Source organism: Schistocerca piceifrons, chromosome 2 (genome assembly GCF_021461385.2).
Source record: "Schistocerca piceifrons isolate TAMUIC-IGC-003096 chromosome 2, iqSchPice1.1, whole genome shotgun sequence".
Classification (NCBI taxonomy): Eukaryota; Metazoa; Arthropoda; class Insecta; order Orthoptera; family Acrididae; genus Schistocerca; species Schistocerca piceifrons.
Window position 1 is genome coordinate 1,106,906,048 of NC_060139.1, and position 25,804 is coordinate 1,106,931,851.

The 25,804-nt window shown below is 40.3% G+C and overlaps 1 protein-coding gene across 2 annotated transcripts in view; it reads left to right on the plus strand.

Annotated features, from left to right (window-relative positions):
* Nucleotides 1–25,804, plus strand: part of LOC124774941 (filamin-C) — a 284,171-nt gene that overhangs the window by 204,681 nt on the left and 53,686 nt on the right. For both annotated transcript variants that reach the window (XM_047249638.1, XM_047249637.1), the window contains exon 25: nt 4,790–5,083. In XM_047249638.1, the coding sequence (XP_047105594.1) occupies nt 4,790–5,083 (294 nt within the window). The remainder of the gene's footprint in view (nt 1–4,789; nt 5,084–25,804) is intronic.

Consider the following 25,804-nt stretch of genomic DNA (forward strand, 5'->3'; position numbering starts at 1 on the left):
ATCCTGGATTCACGTGGCCTACTGGCTTCATGTCAGGGCGGCTTCTGCCAGGGGTGCTCTACAACTGATAATCTTGTTTCCCTCGAGTATGCCATCCGAACAGCCTTTTCCAGACGCCAACACCTGGTTGCCATCTTTTTTGACTTACTTAAAGCATACGACACAACCTGGCGACATCATATCCTTGCCACATTTTATGAGTGGGGTCTCCGGGGCCTGCTCCTCGATTTATATCCAAAACTTCCTGCCGCTCTGTACTTTCCGTTGTGCCTCCCATAGTTCCCCCCCGTATTCAGGAGAATGGCATTCTGCAGGGCTCCATATTGAGTGTCTCGCTCTTTTTAGTGGTCATTTACGGTGTCGCAGCAGCTGTAGGGCTGTCCGTCTCACCTTCTCTGTACTGCTCCATCATTATTGGTATTGCTGAGCGGCACCTACAAGGAGCCATCCACAAGGTGCAGTCATGAGCTATAGCCCACGGTTTCCAGTTTTCGGCCGCAAAGTCGTGTGTTACGCACTTCTGTTGGTGTCGTATCGTTCATCCAGAACCAGAACTGTACCCTAATGACAATCCACTCACTGTAGTGGAGTCATATCGATTCTTAGGACTGGTTTTTGATACCAGATTGACCTTTGTCACCTTTGTCAGGTTAAGCGGAAGTGCTGGCAGCACCTCAATGCCCTCCATTACCGAAGCAACACCACTGGGGTTGCGGATCGCTCTACACTGCTGCAGCTCTACACAGCCTTTGTTCAAGCCCACCTTCACTATGGGATTGTGGTTAATGGTTCGGCAGTGCTGTCAGCATTGCGATTACTTGACCCAGTGCACCACTGTGGCATTTGCCTAGCGACTGTAGCTTTTAGTATGAGTTCGGTGACCAGCATCCTGGTGGAGGCTGGAGTCCATCCATTGAAGTTTAGGTGTGCACAACTGCTCGCCAGTTACATTGCACACTTCATAGTTTTCCTATGCATCTGAATTAGCCTCCTTTTCCCACCCACTGTGGTTCATCTCCCGCATCGGCAGCCCAGGTCGGGGCTTACAATTGCAGTTCGTGTCCGATTGCTTTTATCAAAACCGGAGTCCTTTCCTTTACCATCTATATTTGAGGTCCATTGGTATACATCTCCATGGTGTCCACATAGGTTGCAGCTTCATCTGGAATTTTCACGTGGCCCTAGAAACTGACCTGCGTTCAGTATTACACTGCAAGGTTCTTTGGGAGATGGAATGGCATAACCTCAGTACGTACAACATACTGCGTGCCATTAAGGCAACTACGAATGGAAGACCTCCACGTGGGCCTCTCGCAGTGACTCTGTGATTCTATGTTGGCTCGGCATTGGCCACTCTCGCGTGAGACACAGCTACCTCCTGCGCCGTGATGACCCACGTCAGTATCGGTGTGGCACCCGGCTGACATTGGCCCATATGTTGTTGAGCTGTCCTCCTTTGGCTGCCCTGCGATGGACTCTTCAATTGCCAGACTCGTTGCCATTAATTTTAGCTGACAATGCCTCATCGGCTAATTTAGTTTTACGTGTTTTACATGATGGTGGGTATTATCATTCTATATAAGTCTTAGCGCACGTCCTTTGTCCCTTTATGCTCCCCACTCTAATACTCTTAGGTTGGATGTTTTAGTGTGTTGCAGAGTGGCTGGCTTTTCCTTTTTATTCTTGTGGCCAGCCAGCCACAGTCATCTGCTCTCTTGTTTTTATCCCTTCTACCTGTTTCTTGCATCTCTCTGTGGGTTTCTTTTCCAATTTTGTCCATTTTAGTGTTTGTTGCCCTTCTGTCATTCTTGTGGTTTCTCCCTTCTTCCAGCTTTGTTTTGTGTGTCTCATTTGTTTTACTCCCACCCTTGTGGAATAATTTTAACCAGAATGAGGGACCAATGACCTAGCAGTTTGGTGCCTCCCCCCCTCTTTTAAACCAACCAACCAACCGGTAATGACTTTCCCCTCGGTTGTTGCCAGTAGATGGTTCTCCTTTTCTGTATGCTGAGTGAATTAATACATCTTCCCATTCTTCTGAGTCTGCTCTTCTTTCCAAAATCTTGACAATCAGATTACATAGTTTTCCCAGTATTAGTAGATCCCTCCGTTTCCAGACATTGTCGGGTACTGAATCACCGCCAACTGCTTCATACCTTTTTAGTTTCAGTACACTTTGTTTCACTTCTTGTAGAGAGGGTTCCTCAACTAGTATTACAGCAGTTTGAAACTCTGTGTTACTGATGTTTCAGTTCATTGGAGCTGTTATTTAGTAGTGTGTCAAATTAGCATTTCCGTCTGGTCTTTTCAGAGTAATCGTCCTATCTTTCCAGATAATGCACCACAAATTAGAATAATAGCTGAGCTTCATCTTCTCTTTCCAGCAGTTCTACTTTAGGCGTATAACAAAGGGACTCTTTGAATTCGCCACTCTGTGTAGCTGTTCTTCTGGAACACCATACTCAGATGTTCAAGTTCTTTGTTGAGACTTTCACTGTCAAAGAGGGTCAAGCACTATGTATGAATGTTTTGAGCTCCCTGGGCATCTATGTTAGATGGCGGCAGCTGCCTGTATGGAGATATAAGCCAGTGTGTGTCATCTTGTGATACCTGGTGTGGTCCAAGCCCAGGACACCAAGAATGTAGAGCACTGCATCCACTTTGACTTCCATGGTAAAACTGATAGTTTGGTGTAGGGAATTGAAAATGTTTGAAGTGGTCATTCAACTTGTCTCTTCCACATGACCATATGACAAAGGTTTTGTGAACATACTGTTACACTGGATGGCATGCATGGTATCCTCCTTGAAATATATACTTTACATGTCAGTAATAACTGGGGAGGGTGGATTTCTCAAGGCAACCACTTTCATATGCTCATAGTTCCCACCATCATAAAGTAAGTATGTCAGTGTCAAGACATGCCTAGAAAGGTTTGCTGTGTCTGTGTCAAATTTGTGGCCAATAAGATTCAAGGAATCTTTGCAAAGGCACAAAGGTGAAATAGGAATAACTTTGAAGCTGACAGTGATGTCAGTATTCTTAAGTATAAGTTGTTAAGGTGTCCAACAAAATGCACAGAGTAACATATATTACATGAACGCTTCCTCATGTAAGGGCTAAGGAAATCCTTCATGTATTTAGTGAGAGTAATATCAGGGCACCAATGATGCTAACAGTGATGTTTAAAGGCACCCCATCTTTGTGTACCTTTGGACGTCCTTAAAGTCACAAGCTGGAGAATCACATAACATACCTCTTCAAGGAGGAGATATATCGCAACATGAAAAGATTTATGGAAATGAATGCTCCAAACCAGCTGCAATAAGGTAATATTTTTTTTGTCTGCAATACTTTACATGACAGCTTATTGCCATTATAATTTGACCTGTGAAATAATATTGGTAAGATTAAAAAATGGAAAATCCAGGATTGAATGTAACAATATTAAAAACTTTGTGTTCTGCCTTACGGCAGCTCTTGTCGAGGGGGAAGCCTCGTCAGAGAGGTCCACTGCACGAGTGTCTAGGGAAGTGATTCCAGTGGTGGTTTCCCGTTGCCTTCCACTGATGAAGATGAAATGATAATGAGGACAACACAACACCCAGTGCCCCAGCGGAGAAAATCCTCGACCCAGCCGGGAATCGAACCCGGGCCCCTCGGCACAACAGACCGCCGCACTGACCACTCGACTATCAGGGAGGACTAACAATATTATGAAAAGAAAATTTGCCACTCACCGTGTAGCAGTGATGCTGATTCGCAGATAGTTACAACAAAAGACTGTCACAGTATAAGCTTTCAGAAAACGAGGCCTTTGTCAAAAATAGATGTGTGTGTCTGTTGTCTACTTTTGACAAAGGCATATATTGTGATAGTGAAATGGTAAATATTAACAAACAAAGAATCTGTACAGAGAACCGTATATTGTGCCCAAATTTAAAGCTGGGAGACTCGAGTGGATTGAACACACACTTAAAGCTCCAGAATCAAGGAAAAGTTGTCAAGTACGTACAGAATATCCTCGAGGAAGAAATTTTCTCGGAAGACCGAGCCTATGCAACTTCAATAACATCAGAGAAGATATGACAATCTTACATATGATGAAGTGGAAAATTCGATGTCAGGATAGAACTACCTGCAAAATATTATGACATCAGTAGTGAATATTGACAATAATAATAATAATAATAATAATAATAATAATATGCACATTCACTCAAAGAAAACCTGGGAATCCAGATCACCTTAAAATGAATGAAATTTCTGATTTTCAAAGCATTAGAATTGGATAAAAAAAGTAAGTAAAAGCTACCACATGTAATGGGAAACTAGAGTTAATAATAATACACTGCTAAATAACATACACAAAGTGAAGCCTAAGGAATTCTTGTTACACAGCAAGAGGATTTTCCCCATCTGTGCTTTGGAATAATAGTGCCATTTTGTATCATGTGGCACAGCATTTTGATATACCTAGCTGCCTCATACCTCCCCAACATGTGTTCTCTTTTTATACTTTTCAAGTTTCATTGTTCGCTATTACAACACATTCCTAGCTGGAGCTCTGCCCACTCTACCTCCCATTACCCAAACTGGGTTTTCAGAACAGTTTTTAATTTTATAATATTCGAGTAGAGAATCCTTAGTTTTTCATATTTGTGAGGTTTATATTCTGTTCGGGCCATTTAAAGAAGCAAACAGGTTGAGATAGAATAATCCTCAAATCGTCTGCTGCACGTGGGAGTTCTCAGTGTTTTAATACTGGCCTGTTTTTTTATTTCCACAGGACAACTGACGGCAGAGTGTCGCGGCCCCACGGGTGCGTCCGTACCTGTCGCCGTAGAGCAGTCTCAGGGCACGAGAGTTCACCTGTTGCTGACCCCGAGGGTTCCCGGAGATCATGTGCTGTATTTACGCTTTGGCGGAGCCCCACTTCCACGCTCACCCGTACCGGCCACAGCTGACGGTCCCAGTGGGATGAGTGGGCCTGTGAGGGTAGTGCTCACAGGAAAGGGGTTGGCGGGAGCCAGGTGTGGAGAGGAGGCAGAGTTCACGATTGACGGTTCGCAAGCTGGTCCAGGTGAGATAATCTGTCTGTCCGTTGCGGTGCTCTCTGTCCGACTGATGCTGTGTTGAGACCGGTACACTACTTCTCCTATTCTGCTTACCTGTCTGTATATAGGCTATTATTATGACGGATATGCCACTCCCGAAGGTAATTTAAAGCTGCTGTCGGTTCCCGTCGGGAAGGAATCCCAGTACCCTCTCTGTCCGCATCTAGTGTGTATTGCACAATTAAATGTGACCTCATTTTTCGAAGTGTCTGTGTGTCGTATAACAGAGGCGGAACTTGAGAACTGGCCCAGTAATGACCTGCGCGGAGGTGGAAAACTGCCAAAAATCCGTATCGAAACTGTCCGGGACAGTGGCATCTGTCATTGGTCGACCCAGAGCTGGCACGACTTCCTGTGTCACGGAAGTAGAAAATTTGACATGCTCGGCTAACCGGTTGGGTTAGGTGAGATAATGACTGATGCAAAAGATAGACAAATGTGGAAAAAAAAATCAGAGAAAATTCTATCGACTGCCGAGTACAGACTTTATACTCTGGCACACACCGTCGTAACGCGATAATACTGTGCTGCCTAAATCGGTAAAATGTCGAGGTACTGATTGAGTACGTGAGCAGACTGTTACTAAACAGATCTTTGTGCATTTATGTAAAGAATTAGAGTAGAATCCGGGAGTAACTCTAGTATTACCGTGCTTGTGCAGTGCCTTGCCAGAGTAGACTTCTCCGAACTTTTATTTGATTTTTCTCAGGAACAGCTATTTTGTAATCCGCAAAGTGCACATTATAACAAAGTCAAAGCATAAGCAAAGAGTTAATTTTCCCTGTAAAACATACTGAGGCTGTGTACATATCCCTAGAGATAAGCAGATGTGAGTCAGTGTTTTAACATTCCGCCATTAATGACGTGATTACAGCCAGAGCATGAGCTGGAATCGGACGAGGACGTGGTGGGAAACAGCTGTGGCCTCTTTGAGGGAACCTGTCTTGTGCGTCTTTCTGGATTTCATGTTTTTGTGTTCGTCAGACTTGTTTTTTGTCACAGCAGTTCCACAAATTTAAGGTCCTATATATTTTGTTATTGACCGTATACCAATTATTTGTGTTTGAAGAAATGCTAATTTGGTCGACTATTCCTTCACAATATATAAGTAGTGTGACTCTATTCCTTGCAGTATATAACTAAAGAATTTTCTATTAAAATGAACTATGTGTGCTATTTATTGTGCAGATAATAAAATTGAGGGATAACAAACAAACTGTTGCCTCAAAATTAAGAGGCACCAATGAAACGAGAATGATACGAGGACTTTCTAACTCTGTACTTCATTGCAACAGAATTTTTAGGCACTGCAAAAGTGAAAAGAAATTCACCACGCAGGTGAAGAGCGGTTGTTAGAAATAAGGATTGCTACAGAAATGTTAATTTGATACTGCACATGGACACTGGAAGTGAACAAACAGTTTTTCAAAATCTAATCACTGTTTTATGACTATGCTATGGCACACCAAATGTCTACTCTCATGGTGCGAATGTCAGAGGCCTTCCCTGACCATGTCTTCGGATTTTGCCTTCTCTGTGAATATACCGTACTCACCACAGAGTACAGTCTTCAATGTGGCAGAGCAGATGAGCCAGATGAGAAATTTCTCGTGTGCTCTGATTCCCTAAGTGCCCACCGATATTGTAACGACATAACCAGCCATGGGTTAACTCGTAAACAAAGACCTGAGCGAACTGCTTTAGATTGAAGCATAATCTCATATCTCTCCCATGCTTGTGGGTGTGATTGGGAGATGGAGATACACTAATCATGGCCTGCACCTAAAAATAGGAGAGGGAAGCAAAGATTAGCTGAGCACCTTGCAGAAAGTGTAAGGAGAGCTACAAGACCACAATACAAAATCCCTGTTATCAATGGAGCACATTTTTTAGATCAGTCAGACAGAGACTGTTGAAAGACACGAGGACAATACAAGACCATTATACAGTTAATAGTTTCCAGAAAAATAAAATTAATATGTTTCATCAGAACATTAGAGGGTTGAAAAACAGATTACTGTGTGCCCATAAGATATGGAAAATTTTGAAGTGATAGATGTTCTTTCCCTCTCTGAACACCATGTAACTGGAGGAATGGAGAAGTTAAATATCGAGGAAGATAGACTTGCATCATTTTCATATAGAGTTAACATGGAAAAATGAGGAGTTGCAGCATATGTAAAAGTTACACATAAAGTCAAAAATGTTGAAACAAATAGCTTTTGTGTTGATCAGAAACTAGAAGCATGTTCTTCTTAATTGTTGTTGCAAAATATTCCTCTGATAATTGTAATAGTGTACAGATTCCCCTCACACAAACTTCCAGCTGTTTATGAGAAGTCTAGATGCATTATTGAGCTACCTGTCAGATAAGAAGAAACAGTAGAAACAACAAGTTGACTGTTACCAGTCACCGTTTTATTTATTTCCACAACGCGTTTCAAAGGTTTAAATCTTCATCATCGGGTGATATATGTGATGTGTTACGACAGCGAAAGGAACCTGTGACCACTGGAGACAGTGCCACAAGTTCCTCCAAAAAATCGTAACACAACACACACATAAATGTCATACTAACTAATGTAAATCCACCCGATGATGAAGGTTTAAACCTTTGAAACACATCGTGGAAATAAATAAAACGGTGACTGGTAACAGTAAACTTGTTGTTTCATTTAATGTCAATAACTGTCATGGTAAAGCCTCAGCTAAAATGTTCACATTTAAAGAAATAGTAGTTTGTGGAGATTTCGAGGTAGATTTCTTAAAAGATATGGACAGGAAAAATGCACTAGAATTATTATTTGGAAGTTCCAATCAGATTTCAGTTGTCAATTTTCCCATGTGTGTGCAGAAAAATAACGGAACTCGGACTGAAAACATTTTTATTGACAGTGCTCAGGCTGAAACCATTAATGTGTACCAACTGCTTACGGGCTATCTGATCATGATGCACAATTAAAGGATATAAACAGTATAGCACCTTACAACCACAGGGCAGGATCATACAATACAAGGAGGCTTATTAATGAGAACAGGGCAGAATGTTTTAAAAGTAAGCTAAAAGGGGTGGTATGGGGTGAGGTAGGAAGAGCTACTAATGTCAAATTCAATTTATTGCATAGTACATTCATGTCAATATTTGACAGTTGCTTTCCTAAAAAAAATTATACAGAAGATCCATTAAAAAAAGAAGAAGAAGAAGAAGAAGAAGAAGAAGAAGAAAGGAAATAAAGAAACACGTGGGCTGTGGATAACTGAAGGAATTAAAATCTCATGTAAGAGGAAGAGGGAAATTTTTGTAAAGGCCAGAGTAAGTTAAGATCCAGCATTACTTGCATACTACAAAAAATACTGTAGTTTTTTTAAGAAAAGTCATTAAAATGTATAGAAGTTTGCATGTCACAATAGAAATAAATAATGCAGATAATAAGATTAAAACTATATGGGACGTTATTGAATGGGAGACAGGACTGTCATTCAATGTAAAAGGTATGATACAAACGTAAACTAAATGGGAATGTCATGACTCATATTCACAACCTGCAAGTACCTTTAACTATCACTTTCTGATTGTAGCAGCAAACATAGGATTAAGTGGTTCACGTGAAGAAGCAAAAGAACGTATTAAAAATGTCATTCCATAAAACTTTAAGCAAGAAGTACCACCAACATCCTACACTGAAATTATTAAGTGATAAAATTTCTGAAAAGCAAAAGCTCATATGGTGTTTGTGGAATTTCAAACAGAATTCTGAGAAGTTGGCCCAGCTCATAAGTAATGTCCTTAGTGATATATGCAATGCATTATTGGCATAAGGAATTTTTTCAGTTAGGTTAAAATACACAATTATTAATCTACTTCATAAGAATGGTGGCAACACAGACTTACACAATTATCATCCATTTTCCTACATCTTTTTCCAAAATTTTCCCAAAAGTAATGTACCCAGCAGCAGTCACACATTTAACTGGACACAGTTTACTTAGCATATCACAGTCTGGATCCCAGAAGGGCAGTTTGACAAGAAAGTTATTTGTACGAGAATGCTATTTGTACATTCACTCATCAGGTAGTACAAGCATTAAATAACATGTGCTATTTTTTATGATCTTTCCAAGATGTTTGTTTGTGTAGATCACGATGCTCTTATAGAAAAATCAAGCTTTATGGAATTGATGGTTTTACACACAGGTGGTTTGAATCATAACTAACAAACAGACTGCAAAAAATTGTGTAGAATAATTGACACAGTGTTTGAAAGGTAGAAAATTTTAGTGATGGGGGAGGGGGAGGAGGAAGCAAAATCATAAAGAGAGTTCCACAGGTTTCAATTTTGGGTCCACTCCTATTCCATATATACTGAAACCCCACATTTACACTTTTAAAGGGATGGGAAATAACGTTTTAAGCTGTAAAAGTTACGTATAGGATCCCCACTTGCACATTATGTATGATACATGTACATAACAGGCATCAAAGGACTTACGAGGGACTTGTTTATTATCTAGTGAAGGTTTATTATCTAATAAAAACTGCTGATGTAACTGGAACTGATAACTGTCTGGGAAATAGGAACGTTTGACTTAATTTTATATGTCATAATCAATGTCTTTGAAAGTGTGCAGTTGTCCTTCATTATTTAAATAATGAACTACTGCACTAGTTACATACTTTTTCATGCTTAGAATAATGCGTTTTGAGAATTTTTTCTCGTCAAGTGCAGATACGTAAATAAGTATTTTGTGTGGTGTTTGAATATGTGTTATTCTGCGTCTCTTGCACTGTGATTGCCTTTCTGAGGTTATCAAAACACACACACACACACACACACACACACACACACACACACACACACTCTATCACTCAAATTGAAACTTCCTGGCAGTTTAAAACTGTGTGCCAGACCGAGACTCAAACTCGGGACCTTTGCCTTTCATGGACAAGTGCTATACCAACAGAGCTACCCAAGCACGACTCACGACCTGTCCTCACAGCTTCAATTCTGCCAGTACCTCGTCTCTTACTCTCCAAACTTCACAGAAGCTCTTCTGCTAACCTTGCGGAACCAGCATTCCTGGAAAAAGGATATTGTGGAGACATGGCTTAGGCACAGCCTGGGGGATGTTTCCAGAAGGAAAATTTCTCATTCTGGTATCACTTAGATTGTTTGTGTAACATCACAAAAGATACATACATAAATACCGCACTTGACAACAAGAACAAATTCTAGAAACACATTTTGCTCATCTTGAATAAAATACGTAACCGACACTATGTTTAAACTAAAAACATGTGAGCAACACAAAGTGAGTGACAGTGTCAACTAGCGCTCCAAGTGGCCATACACCGAAAAATGCTACATATGGTTTGACTTAGGTGTCACGATGATCACAACAATCACGAAACTGCATTTGTGCAGTAGATTCAATTTGAAAATGCTTATGATTGGTCATGATACCTTCATTTGAACGAATCTAGTTACGCCCATCAGCCACCTTGCCAAGTAGAGCTTGGCAGTGACGGGAGATTCAGCACAAATTGTTCCAACTGTTCCACATTTACTGGTTCAAATCCGCTGAGGAGAATGCTCTGGTGTCAAGAAACTTAACCACGTAATACTTGTAAACACTACTGGATGCCCACCTGTGGGTCCAGGGGTTAGAATAGGCCCAAGGTATTCCTGCCTGTCATACGAGGCGACTAAAAGGAGTTTCACATGTTTCGGCCTTTATGTGATGGTCCCCTGTAGGGTTTGACCTCAATTCTTCAAAATTTTCCTGAAGAGCGAGCCAGTTGGGGAAGGGCACCTTGCAAGGTGCATCGTGTCCATCGTGCATTGAGATCGTTAGCCCACTTTCTCGTCGTCGCATTGTAGTCCTGCTCATTCTCCATCTCTTGGGCAAGGCTACCATTCTGGTTGCATTTTCCACAATGCACTATGCAGTGTCGATTTCTGCATTGACGATGACCATGGACGTCTTTGCACCTGATATCCAGCACAGTAGCCAGTCCGTTGTGGTGGGGCCGCCATGTACCCTGTTGGTTGTAGCCCCCTGACCACACAGGAATCGCTCTGCCGATGCCTGTGCCGTGAACCCCCCACGTATGCCAAGGGGTAGATGTCCATCCCCCTGGGCATCAGGACTCCCGGCAATGGCAATCCTGCCAGGTGGCCTTTGCTGCGGCTGGGTGGCGCCCGTGGAGAGGGCCCCTGGTCGGAGTGGGTGGCATCAGGCGGATGACACGCGATGAAGTGTAGTCCATCATCTCTTGCTGGTGGTGAAACACCAGCAGTCTCTAAGCGATCACGAGCTTAATACAATGCACAGAAGTTGTAGTAGTAGTAGTAGTAGTAGTAGTTGTTGTTGTTGTTGTGGTCTTCAGTCCTGAGACTGGTTTGATGCAGCTCTCCATGCTACTGTATCCTGTGCAAGCTTCTTCATCTCCCAATATGTACTCCAGCCCACATCCTTCTGAATCTGCGTAGTGTATTCATCTCTTGGTCTCCCTCTACGATTTTTACCCTCCACGCTGCCCTCCATTGCCATTGCCAGTCTACATTTTATATCCTCTCTACTTCAACCATCATCAGTTATTTTGCTCCCCAAATAGCAAAACTCCTTTACTTCTTCAAGTGTCTCATTTCCCAATCTAATTCCCTCAGCATCACCCGACTTAATTCGACTACATTCCATTATCCTCATTTTGCTTTTGTTGATGTTCATCTTGTATCCTCCTTTCAAGACAATGTCCATTCCGTTCAACTGCTCTTCCAAGTCCTTTGCTGTCTCTGACAGAATTACAATGTCATCGGCGAACCTCAAAGTTTTTGTTTCTTCTCCATGGATTTTAATACCTACTCCGAATTTTTCTTTTGTTTCCTTTACTGCTTGCTCAATATACAGATTGAATAACATTGGGGAGAGGCTAGAACCCTGTCTCCCTTCCCAATCACTGCTTCCCTTTCATGTCACTCAGCTGTTATAACTGCCATCTGGTTTCTGTACAAATTGTAAATAGCCTTTCATTCCCTGTATTTTACCCCTGCCACATTTAGAATTTGAAAGAGAGTATTCCAGTCAACATTGTCAAGATTTCTCTAAGTCTACAAATGCTAGAAACGTAGGTTTGCCTTTCCTTAATCTTTCTTCTAAGATAAGTCGTAGGGTCAGTATTGCCTCACGTGTTCTCATATTTCTACGGAATGTAAACTGGTCTTTCCCGAGGCCAGCTTCTACCAGTTTTTCCATTCGTCTGTAAAGAATTCGTGTTAGTATTTTGCAGCCGTGACTTATTAAACTGATAGTTCGGTAATTTTCACATCTGTCAACACCTGCTTTCTTTGGGATTGGAATTATTATATTCTTCTTGAAGTCTGAGGGTATTTCACCTGTCTCATACATCTTGCTCACCAGATGGTAGAGATTTGTCAGGACTGGCTCTCCCAAGGCTGTCAGTAGTTCTAATGCAACGTTGTCTACTCCCGGGGCCTTGTTTCGACTTACGTCTTTCAGTGCTCTATCAAACTCTTCATGCAGAGTCGTATCTCCCTTTACATCTTCATCTACATCCTCTTCCATTTCTATAATATTGTCCTCAAGTACATCGCCCTTGTATAGACCCTCTATATACTCCTTCCACCTTTCTGCTTTCCCTTCTTTGCTTAGAACTGGGTTTCCATCTGAGCTCTTGATATTCACACAAATGGTTCTCTTTTCTCCAAAGGTCTCTTTAATTTTCCTGTAGGCAGTATCTATCTTACCCCTAGTGAGACAAGCCTCTACATCCTTACATTTGTCCTCTAGCCATCCCTGCTTAGCCATTTTGCACTTCCTGTCGATCTCACTTTTGAGACATTTGTATTCCTTTTTGCCTGCTTCATTTACTGCATTTTTATATTTTCTCCTTTCGTCAATTAAATTCAATATTTCTTCTTTCACCCAAGGATTTCTACTAGCCCTCGTCTTTTTACCTGTTTGATACTATGCTGCCTTCACTACTTCATCCCTCAAAGCCACCCATTCTTCCTCTACTGTATTTCTTTCCCCATTCTTGTCAGTTGTTCTCTTATGCTCTCCCTGAAACTCTGTACAACCTTTGGTTTAGTCAGTTTATCCAGGTCTCATCTCCTTAGATTCCCACCTTTTTGCAGTTTCTTCAGTTTTAATCTGCAGTTCATAACCAATAAATTGTGGCCAGAGTCCACATCTGCCCCTGGAAATGTCTTACAATGTAAAACCTGGTTGCTAAATCCCTGTCTTACCATTATATAATCTATCTGAAATCTGTCAGTATCTCCAGGCTTCTTCCATGTATACAACCTTCTTTTATGATTCTTGAACCAAGTGTTAGCTATGATTAAGTTGTCCTCTATGCAAAATTCCACCAGGCGGCTTCCTCTTTCATTTCTTAACCCCAATCCATATTCACCTACTACGTTTCCTTCTCTTCCTTTTCCTACTATCGAATTCCAGTCACCCATGACTATTAAATTTTCGTCTCCCTTCACTATCTGAATAATTTCTTTTATCTCATCATACATTTCATCAATTTCTTTGTCATCTGCAGAGCTAGTAGGCATATAGACTTGTACTACTGTAGTAGGCGTGGGCTTCGTGTCTATTTTGGCCACAACAATGTGTTCGCTGTGGTGTTTGTAGTAGCTTACCCGCATTCCTATTGCTTTATTCATTATTAAACCTACTCCTGCATTACCCCTATTTGCTTTTGTATTTATAACCCTGTATTCACCTGACCAAAAGTGTTGTTCCTCCTGCCACCGAACTTCACTAATTCCCACTATATCCAACTTTAACCTACCTGCCCAATTCGGGAAATGTATCACCCTCAAAGGCCATAATGAAGGCATTGGTCACCTCGCACAGAGGTACGACCCCAAATCATTCCCCTCCCTGGCCACACCATGAGAGGAACGTCAGGCTAAGGATGGCAGCAGATCTTATTCACCTCGGTACCTTGTATGTTCGTGAGCTGATAGGGAATCTTTCATGACGATGGAGCCTCAGTTTTTTGTTGAGCATTTACAGGACAAGTTCGGGGAGGTGGAGGGCTTGTCCAAAATGAGATCTTGGTCAGTCTTGATCAAAACAGCATCCTGTGCCCAGTCATGGGAGTTACTCACTTGTGACCAGCTGGGGGATGTTTCTGTAACCATCACGCCCTATAAGAGTTTCAATGTACTCCAGGTTATCATATTTCACAGAGACATTCTTTTGCAGTCCGACGATGAACTGCACGCCAATTTAGAGCGGCGAGGTGCACATTTCATCCAGCGTGTCCATCAGGGCCCGAAGTATAATGAGATTGCCACCGGTGCCTTCATCTTGGCCTTTGAGGATGATACATTTCCCAAGAAGGTCCAGGTGATGGTCTACCTGTGTGATGTAAAGCCCTATATCCCTCCCCCAATGCGGTGCTTTAAGTGCTGGAAGTTTGGCCATGTGTCTTCCCACTGTACTTCCAGCATCATATGCCGAGATTTTGGACGCCCATCACATCCCAATACTGCATGTGCCCCGCCTCCCATCTGTGCCAACTGTGGAGAGCACCATTTGCCTTGCTCGCCTGACTGCAGGATTCTACAGAAAGAAAGGAAACTCATGGAGTACAAGACCATGGACAGTCTGACCTACACTGAGGCTAAGAGGAAATTTGAACGTCTGCATCCTGTGCTTATGACATCGTCTTACGCTGCTGCTACAACAGTTCTGGCACCATCAGCTCCGCCAACCCAGGTCACCTCTCAGAGCTGGAAGACTACTCCTGCCCCCTTGATGGTGGGGGCAGTTCCCTCCCTGTTGCTCCTGCACCACCTACTTCTGGAGCATCATCCCTCCCCCCCCCTCCCCCCCCCCCCCCTCCCCCAAGGCATCAGGGACGTCCATCCCCACTTCTAAGCTGGAGAAGCATAAGTCTTCTTCAGCTTCTCTTGCTAGGAAGGGGTCCCTTGGGTCATTCCCTTCCCAGGTTTCTTCTAGTGGTAAAGACGACACTCATCAGTGGCTGAAGAGCCCAAAAGCAGCTGGTCGTAGGGCTTCACGCTCATCCTCAGTTCTGGAGACTGAGCCAGTGAAGTCCTCCCAGCCAGAGAAACCCAACGAGCAGCGAGAGAAATCCAAAAAGAAAACCCCTAAGACCAAGGAAATTGCGGTGGAACCCACACCTCTGCTACCTACCAGCTCTGTGGCTGAGGATGGGGTGGAGATTTTGGCGTCCGCTGAGGACCTAGATCTCGCCAGACCCTCAGACACAATGGATATAGACTGCTCAGCAATAAATCGGTGGCAGCAGGTGACTCTGAGGCGTAAACTGCCCCAAAGAATGTTCCATGCCTTCCCAGTCTCACGATGTCATCCTCCAGTGGAACTGCAACAGTTTTTTCCACTGACTGGCTGAGCTACCGCAACTGTTAACCTTTACACCTGCTACCTGCATTACCCTCCAGGAAACCTGGTTCCCAGCAATGCGGACCTCTGCCCTCCGTGGCTATAAGGGATATTACAGGATCCGTAGCGACTATAATCAAGTGTCAGGTGGAGTTTGCTTTTATATCCTAAACTCGGTCTGTAGTGAACATGTGCCCCTTCAAACCTCTCTTGAAGTTGTGGCTGTCAGAATAAGAATGACACAGTAAATAACTGTCTGCGAAGTAAATCTTCCTCCAGATGGTGCAGTACCCCTGAATGTATTAGCTGCACTGGTTGATCAACTCCCTAAACCTTTCCTAGTTCTGGGAGATTTTAATGCCCATAACCCCTTGTGGGGTGGCACTGTGCTTACTGGCCGAGGCAGAGGCGTCGAAACTTTACTGCCACAATTCGATCTCTGCCTCTTAAATACTGGGGCCACCACACATTTCAGTGTGGCTCATGGTAGTTACTTGGCCATTGATTTATCAATTTGCAGCCCAGTACTTCCCCCACCTATCCACTGGAGAGCACGTGATGACCTGTGTGGCAGTGACCACTTCCCCATCTTCCTGTCACTGCTGCAGCATCAGGCACACGGACGCCTACCCAGATGGGATTTGAAAAAGATGGACTCGGGAACTTTCACCTCTGCTGTCAGTGCTGAATCTCCCCCACGTGGTAACATCGATGTGATGGTTGAGCAGGTGACTAGCACAGTTGTTTCTGTGGTAGAAAACGCGATCCCTCACTCTTTAGGGTGCCTGGAAGTCTCTGAAGCAATTAAGGAGCATTGGTGAGCTCTACATTGGCATAAGCAGCACTCTTCCCTGGAGCTCCTCATTGCCTTTAAATGGCTCCGTGCCCATGTTCGCTACCTTATCAAACAACAGAAGGAGGAGTGTTGGGAGAGATAAGTCTCCACCATTTGGTGCCACACGCCACCTTCCCAAGTCTGGGCAAAGCTCAAACGTCTGTTCGCGTACCGGGCCGCAACAGCTGACCCCGGTGTTACCATAAATGGCGAGTTATGTCCCAACGCAAATGCAATTGCCGAGCACTTTGCTGAGCACTTTGCTCGAGCCTCTGCATCAGAGAATTACCCCCCAGCCTTTCGCACACTCAGACGGCGGCTGGAAGGTGTAGTGTTTCCTTTACTCGGGGTTCTGCCGTGAAAATATAAAATAGGAAATCTGATTTGGTTTTGAATTTTGGTGGTTTCAGTTACGGATAAGGCAGACTTCGTATTATTGATTGAAATAGTGCTGTAATTTGACCATGCATGGCAGACCGGGTCGGCAACACTACAAAAAGCGACTGTACGGAAATAGCATCAGAAACTAGTGGAAATTTACCTTATAATCTTGTTAGAAATGCAGTACTAATTACAATATAGTCTTCATGGCTGTCCTCCTAATTCCCTTGTAGGATGACCCGTCTTTCACTTTTCTCCGTCTGTTGAAAACTTCTTCAAGTTGTCACTGTCATGATCAATTCACAAATTTGGCGATAACCACCTCGAATCACTATTAAAACAACCTTGCTTTGTAATATAATTTTAATTTCCACCCAAAAGCACATTCAACACAGCACGGAAAAATACACGTCTTTCGTATCAAGACGAGAGAGAGAGTAGTCAATTAGCTGTTAAAAACAAAACCTACACAAAAAAAAGAAAGATCAAAATTATTTATAAAAATCGGTCGCTGGTGCAGCGCTCTTCCACATGCGCGATCGTAAATTATATCTTTGTATTGGCAGAGGCGCGGTAATCAAAGTACCATTACAATGCCTCCTCTACTGACAAGCTCCGCAAGCGAGCGTGGCAGTATAGAAAATTTACATACATACATATATATGAGAAAATAAGAAATTTACATATTACAAAAAATATTTCTGAGCACAGTGCTCTTTCCATATCAGTCTTTGTATACAGTCTTTTTGTTGTGTGTCTTCTTCAGGAGTCGTAACATTAATGTCTTTGAACTGCGGCTTATTATCGTTGCTTAGCACAGCGTTTGAATTCAGTTCACATGATTCGTGTTTACAATGGAATTAATTCGAACAATAAGTGTTTCTATTATATTGCTCCAGTGTCTTTAAATGTAGTATCGGCTTCTGAGTGTGTGTGTGTGTGTGTGTGTGTGTGTGTGTGCGCGCGTGTGTGTGCGTGTGTGTACTGCCTGTCTCTCTTGCGTGTGACTTGAAGAAAATCCAAAGTTTGTTCATTGTGTCAACACGAAATTGTGGTCTCCAGCAGTCGAATTTTGGTGGCGTCCACTGGGGTATAAATGGTCAATGAGGGCACGGGAAACACCTCACTGCCTGCGGCAGGTGATGAGCTTGTCCTTTACACCAACCTGAAGACCTGCTGGCTTCCACTACACCATACACTTCAAGGCATATTGACACTACGTAAATATTTCTTGAGCAGTGTTCCATCACGTTGGTTTCTTCTTTGCATTTTCAGTTCCATTTATATGAATCATGTGCTACATGCACAAGTCCTTTGCAGTTCATTAATATCTCCTTAAAATACATTTCTTGATATAATAAGTACATAAATATACAAATATTTACAATTAATCATTACATGAGATAGTTACATTGTTGTCACATAGTACATATACAGAATTAAATGAAAAATATAGTAAATTTTTATGTTACATTCAGTATCATTGTGCTGATATGTGAATTACATTACATTCAGATTGAAATATACATTTTTTTTTTCTTTTTTTTTCACTTGCTACATTTTAAGATAATTGTGGCAACCCGCTAGAGTATTCAACTTAAAATTCTTCTTGCCTCCTGGAATAAAATTTACACATATTTCAAGCTTCAAGACAGCCCTCTGTAGGAGGATAGGTTCATGGGATATTTGCTAACTACTTCATAAATACTAGTAAAGTTATCTCCTACAGTGGACTACACAAAATAAAATATGATAGACAAAATACATGTTTACTTAATATAATGTAAAATTTCCTATACCTAATACCGTTTCTGAGTGTGGTGTCCCCACTATTGCTGTTTCTAAGAGTGGTACCCCTCTATTACCGTTTCTAAGAGTGGTGCCCCTCTAAATATCTTAGGATCCTACAACTATGTACATCACCGACGTTTTGTTTTCTCCTTATTCTCCTTTCTATTTAATGGTGCATTAGTTCAGTACAGTAGATGAGCTTTAATTATACCATTAGATGACTGTTAAATATGTTCTCTTAAATAATTCTTCCAGTCTGAAGTATCAGGCCTACATAACTCCAAAAATTTCATTACAAGTTCCCATTAGATTAGTGTTAAAGTGTTACAGATTTAAATCTTCTGGTATATTTTCAACAGTGGCTGCTGTAAATAATTCTTTCCACATAAATCTATACTTTCACCTTCAGTTATAAGAATATATAAGACATCACATAAGTTATTATCTCAGGCATACCAATCTTTCAATAAATAATATTCTTTCACTACTTTCATTCTGTATTCCATGAGTACATGTGATATAGCGTTCAAATCTAGTTTCTCTCCTCTCAACATATTCTCAGTTACTCATAACATTCTCACCTCCCATTATTCATTCTTCACAAAATAACATATACTTATTCCTCAGCATTATATATATTTTTCCCTCTTATTCATCATCATTTATTTTTTTACTTCAACAACATCAACAACAACAATAATAATAATAATAATAATAATAATAATAATACCCTTTTCTCATCTTATATTCCATTTACCTCTCTCCATATTACTATTTGTCTTCTTATTAAACTAAAATTACATTCACTCATCTCATTCAGTCACTCACATCACTCATAACAACATTACTATTATCACATACCTCCTAAAGAAAATAATTCTGTTCAGTTCTCTGCCTCCTCTAATGTATATATGCCTCCTCTAATGTGTATATGCCTCAATAGCAACTCCTCTGATAACCAAATATCTTATTAGCTATTGGATGGTTCACTTTGCTTTTTAGACTTACCTGCATTCATTAGATTGTAAGTATCTGTATAACTTCAATGTAGGCTCATCATAACTGTATATCATATTAATTATCTTCTTCTCATTAGCTAACATTTTACTGTATGTATTTTTTCAAATGTCTGTGTGGATGTAGACCTCTGGGTTTGTGTGTTAATGGATATTCTAATGAATAACAGCCAGGGTGTGGAATATTTGCAATTCGGTATGGCCCAGAGTATAAGACCTGCCATTTCCTGTTTAAATGTTTCAGTTTTGTGGGTTTAGGATGTGTTCTTAGTAAAACTAACTCATCAACTTGAAATGTTTGTGCTTTCCTGACACCTCTGTCATATTTCTGCTTTCTTTCCTTAGCTTTGTCATTTGTCACATAATGTTGTGTAAGCTTGTCTTACCTTTTCTTCTAAACTAACAGGATATGTTGTTGCTGTAAATTTAGGTAGAGCGTCTGCCCATACATTTCTTTCTGTTTCATGCATAATTAATTCGGTTGGTGTGTATCCAGTAGAAATGTGAGTTAAATTGTTCACTATTTGTTCAAATGGTATTCTACCCATTTTGTGTGCTTCTCTGGTGTGTGTGTTCTCATAAACTGTCCAAATTCTCGAAATGTTCTTTCTACCGGGTTTCCTGCCGCATGAAATCTTGAAATTAAAATATGTTTAACATTCTGTTCTTCAATAAAAGTCTTCCATTTTAAACTGGTAAAATATGCTGCATTATCCGTGATAATAACTTCAGGTTTTCCTATTCTTACAAAATAATCTGTTAATAGACGTCTGGTAATAGCAGTGGTAGAAACTGAATGTAAAGCATATAATTTTAAATACTTTGTGAAAACATCTAACACAGCAAGGATGTATTTCATTCCTCCACATGCTTGTGGATAGGGTCCTGCAATATCTAAAGAAATTAGCTGTAATGGCCTCTTAGGTATGATTGGATGCAATTCATTCATGCTTGTGCAATTAGAATATTTGGCTTTCTGACATATGATGCATTTCGTAATATTCCTCAATACTCTTCGCCTTAAATTTGGAAAATAGCAATATTGTATAATCTTATCTGTACATTTGGTTACGCCATAGTGTCCCCAAGTTCTGTGTGTAAATAAAATAAAATCATCAACATGAGCTTCTGGTAAGCAAACACACCAATGCTGTGATTCAGGGTTTCGTTGGTGAAATAGTACTTCTTTGTGTAATGTGTAATATTTTTCAAGATGTGGGTCTGTTCCTGCACGTAATTTATTCTTTATCTGGATCCACCTGGGATCATTGTCCTGCAATATGGCTAACTTCTGCACATGTTTTTGTAGTAAGGTGCAAATGTACCGTCATACATGAGTAAAATTTTGAAATATGATGTTTGTTCTGTCACATCTGAAAATTCTTGTAGGCCTTGTGGCAAACGAGACAGAGCATCAGCTATAATGTTGAATTCTCCTTTTATGTATATAATATCAAAATCATATTCTTGTAGTGATGCACACCAGCGTGCAAGACGTGAATGTAATAACTTGCATGATAGCAGGAAAGAAAGAGCTTGATGATCAGTATAAAGCTTAGTACGTTTTCCCCATAGAAAGTAGCGAAACTTGCGAAATGCCCATACTATGGCAAGTGTTTCGCGCTCTGTCACTGAATATGACTTTTCGCATTCAGCGAGTGTGCGGCTAGCAAAACTGATAGGTTTGATGACTGTTTGTTCATCTTCTACATGAATTTGGAATAAAAATGCTCCGAGCCCATAGGAACTTGCATCTGTTACTGGGCAAAAGTCTGACGTCATGTCAGGATGACATAACAACGGTGCATTTCCTAAAGCATTCTTAATCGCTTCAAAATCTGTCTGACAGAACTCTGTCCATTTCCAAATATTATTTCTTTTGAGTAAAGATAGAAGGTGTGGACTGTTAAGAAGATGGTAGGGTACAAATTTCCTGAAGAATGAAGATAGACCAAGAAAGGCTTTGAGTTGTTTACGACTCTGTGGGGATGGAAAATTCTTAATTGCATCAATTTTTCTTGAGTCTGGATAAATGCCTTCAGTTGATATGATGTGACCAAGGAATTTGATTTCTCTCCTCCGTAATTTCATCTTTGATAAATTGATAGTGACACCTGCGTCAGAAAATTTAGTCAGAAGTTGCTTCAAAAGACTAACATGTTCTTCCCAAGTAGTGGTGGCAGTGACAATGTCATCAACATAAACTGTGATTTGCGATAGCGATTGTGGTCCAAGAACAGCATCTAAGGCTTCAATAAATACTCCAGCACTCACTCGTAGACCAAAGGGTAGAACACAAAATTGATAACTACGTCTCTCACATAGAAATGCAGTGTATTTACGGCTGTTTTTATGGAGGTTCACCTGCCAAAACGATGAGCAGAGGTTGATATTGGTTAAATACTGTACATTATGAAATTTTAAAAGTTGTTCTTCCAAATTTATAAGTCGTGTGTTGATTGGAATTATGACTTTGTTAATTTCTCGTGCGTCCAGCACTAACATTACACTACCATCCTCTTTATTCACTGCTAGGATCGGACTGCAATATGGTGACTGTGACCTTCCAATGATACCCCAACCTTGCATTCTTTCAATCTCTTTCAAAACTGCGGGTTTCTTTGACCAAGGAATATTATAATATGTTCTACAGTATGTTTTGTGTGGTTTAACATCCATCTCATAAGTATAACCTCTAATAATTCCAGGTTTCTCCACAAATACCTCAGCAAATTGCTGCAAAACTTCAAGTAATTCAAGTTGTTGTTCCTTCGTCAGATATTCAGATTCTGTGCATTTCTCATATAAATCATTAGGTTTAATTCCCTGAGATACAGCGTCATTAAAAGTTAAATCACATATGTTTGTAGGTGGTGGATACACAAAATGTAACTGTTCAAACTTACCTTGTTTACTATTAAAGTTTTTACCCTGTGTTAACTCTATTGTCAGTTGTTGTTGGTTTACGGTTAAATGACGTTTTCATTTTCCTAAATCTATGATTGCTTGATATTCATTCAAAAAGTCAATTCCTAATATGCAATGCATAACTAATTTATCTACTACCAGAAAATTGTAATTGAGTGGTATATTTGAAAATGTGAAGTTAATGAGAGCTTGAAGTTTCACGTTCTTTGATTTGTTACCGGTGGCACTTATAATGTGACAATTCTGTACTGACAATGTTTGTATGTTCATTATTTGTTTGAGTTCATTATATAAAGACATTGAAATGACACTTGCTGCTGCTCCTGTATCTAACATTACTTCCACTTCATAACTACCAATCATAACTCGTGTTATAACCTGAATAATCTTCTTTATTTTACTGGTACTATTAGAATCTACATCCTGATATAATTCTTTTTCTATTTTCATACTGTCATCATATCGGAGAAAACAAATCATTGGTTCCATTGCGCTGCTCCCTATCGACCATAACTCGAGCGCTTAGCTCGGTCGTCGCTCGTTTTCCGGCAAATTCGGTTGTTGCTGCGGGTTGGGGTCATTGCCCAACTCAATAATATTTACATTTCTGTCGCGTGTCGCCCAAGTATCAGCTGTTTGGTTGTTGACATTAACTCGCGTCGCATTGGGAGTTCCGTTAGGTAGGAATTGAGGGTTGCTGTATTGCATGTGTCGTGGCGGTGGTCCATTGTGATTTCCCCATACATTATTTCGCCCATGACTGTAACTGGTATTGTCATTACTGTTATTCTTGCAATACATGTTTGGATGTTGTTAAATGTTGTTTCTCTGAAAATATCCTGGATGGTACCTGTTATCCTCTCTTCTTTGATCTCTATGATTTCGGTTCCTTCTTCTGTTGTTATTTTGAATATAACTGTTATTGTTCTGATTGTAATTACTGTTCGGATAAGCATTATAGTAATAATTACCGTTTCGCTGCCAATTCTGCGAGTTGTTTCTCCTAATATTGAATGGATTTGTCCCAGTGTAGTGCGAATTGTTTCTTTGAGTGTTTTGTTGTGGTGTCGGAGGCGGATTCCAATAGCCTCTGTCTTTTCTGTTGTTGTGCGTATGCGAATTTCTTGGATAGATTCGATACAATTGATTGAAATTCCTGATCTCATCTCTGTAAACAACATCTATCTCATCAACATAACTGAAAAAATTCTTTATGTTTCCTCGGACACTCCTATTAATTTATCACGGTAAGGAAATGGTAAGTGGCTTTTAAGTGTTCTAATTACGTCTGGTAAATCTGCTGGTTTTGTCCAATATAATGTTTTGTCTAGGTAGCATTCGAAGTAATGACGTAAAGTCTCTTTCTTTGGGTTGTAAATTTCTGGATTGTATACTTCTCGTTTTAAACTTTGCTGTTCTGTGATCGATCAGAATTCCTCGAGAAATGCTTGTTCAAACTGTTCAAATGTTAAACATTGTCTTTTAATTGCTGCTCCCCACTTAGTTCCTCTTCCACGTAACAAATTTGTAACATATCGAATTTTATCAGCTTCTAACCAATGTCTCGGGAAAATACCGTCAAAAGAGCGGGTGAAAACAATCGGATGCACTTTGTCTTTCTCATCACATGAAAATGTCTGAAAGTATCCATGTCGTACTAATGTTTCATCAGCTACTCCCGATGGTATTATGGGTCCTGCATTTTGTGTCAAACTGTGGATAGTATGTGGTGATGTCTGATAGTAATTTTGATCTTGTGTTAGCATTGAAAATGGTTCATTGGGATTTGTATCACTCATTGGTAATCCTATTTTCAGCTGTGTGCTGGGTCTAGCATTATTCGGATTCTCATTTGTGTTTTGGTTGCCTGTTATGGGTTTTGGTATCACTGACAAACTTGGTATTACATTTTCTTTAAGTTTCCGTACCTCTTTCTGAATATTATCTGTTTCTCCCTTTACTTGTTCCTTTGTCTTATCTAAAATGATCTGTGTCATTGTCTCAAACTTCTCATCTAAACAATCATCACACAATTTGCATGCATGTACAACTTTCTCTGCTAGAGTTGTGTCATTCTTTAAAGATGCTACATCTGCTCTGTCTTCAAGTTTTTCTAACTTTTCCTGTAAGGATTTCTGCTCCAATGTTACATCATTTCATCTGTCTGAAAGGTCTGTAATTGTCAGGTCTAAGTGTTCTTTGTTTGTTTCTATGGAATTGTGTGACTGTCGTAATTCGTCAACTTGGGTACTGGTTTTCTGTTGTTCAAAAACTACTGTTTACAATTTCTCATTACATCGTTGTAAGTCAGTTTTTGTCTCGTCACTGAATTCCACAAATACCTTTTCTTGTTTTGTAACCTTGTCTGATAAGTCAGTAAATTTCCTTCCAAGACTACTGGTGGTTTCTGTCAAGTCGGCAATTTGTCTCGATTGTTTTTCAAAATTTTGTTTTATGTCCCATGTCAGTTCATCGAATTTAGTGTCAAATTTCCCAATGTCATGTTTTAAATTGTCGTCTAAAGCGTCAAATTTTCTGTTTTGGTCACCAAGTAACTTCAGAATCTGGTTGAGCATGTCAGAGTCCTGTGTCTTAGTTTCGTCATTTTTTTTGTGTCTGATTGATGTCTGGTTCTGAAGTTGACGTTGTCAATGTCGCGTTTTGTCACGTAGTTCTCTCTCCATTCGCCTGTATATCTGTTTAAATATAGGGGTAGTTGTCTTAATCGATCCGGTAAAATTATGTCTTGAACATCCTCAGTATTAAGGTCAATATTCATTTGACTGTCGGACATGTTTTGCAATGTGTCACTTTCACTAAGCTCGTCTGCGGAAACAATTTCTACGCGTCTAGCGTCCATCTTGCGATTTTCGTATTTAATTGCAAATAAAATTTTCCAATGGCAAAAAAAAAAAAATTTTAAATATGATATGTTGAAATCTGAAATTTCTCTTATGGAAATGGATATTTCTATATGATTTTTAAATAGGAATTGAATTATTAATCTGGTACTGAAATTTCCCTCTCACAAATAAATGACAGTGAATATGCTCTTCACTTATCATTTGCAATAATAGTAAATCAATTTTAACTACAATTAGGAAAAATAATTTCGAAATAAATGGATCGGAATAAAGGAAGTACAGATGGCTGCTTGAAACTGGAAAAAATGTAAATTTCTGTACTCACCAATTTTTTTTTGTTCTTCAGTCTTATGTTGCAAATGTAGCGTCAGATATACAGTTTTGAATCCAAAATTTTTCTTTCGCATCCGTGCAAATTATTTTATGGAACGTTATCCTTTTCCTTTTTTTTTTTAACAAATT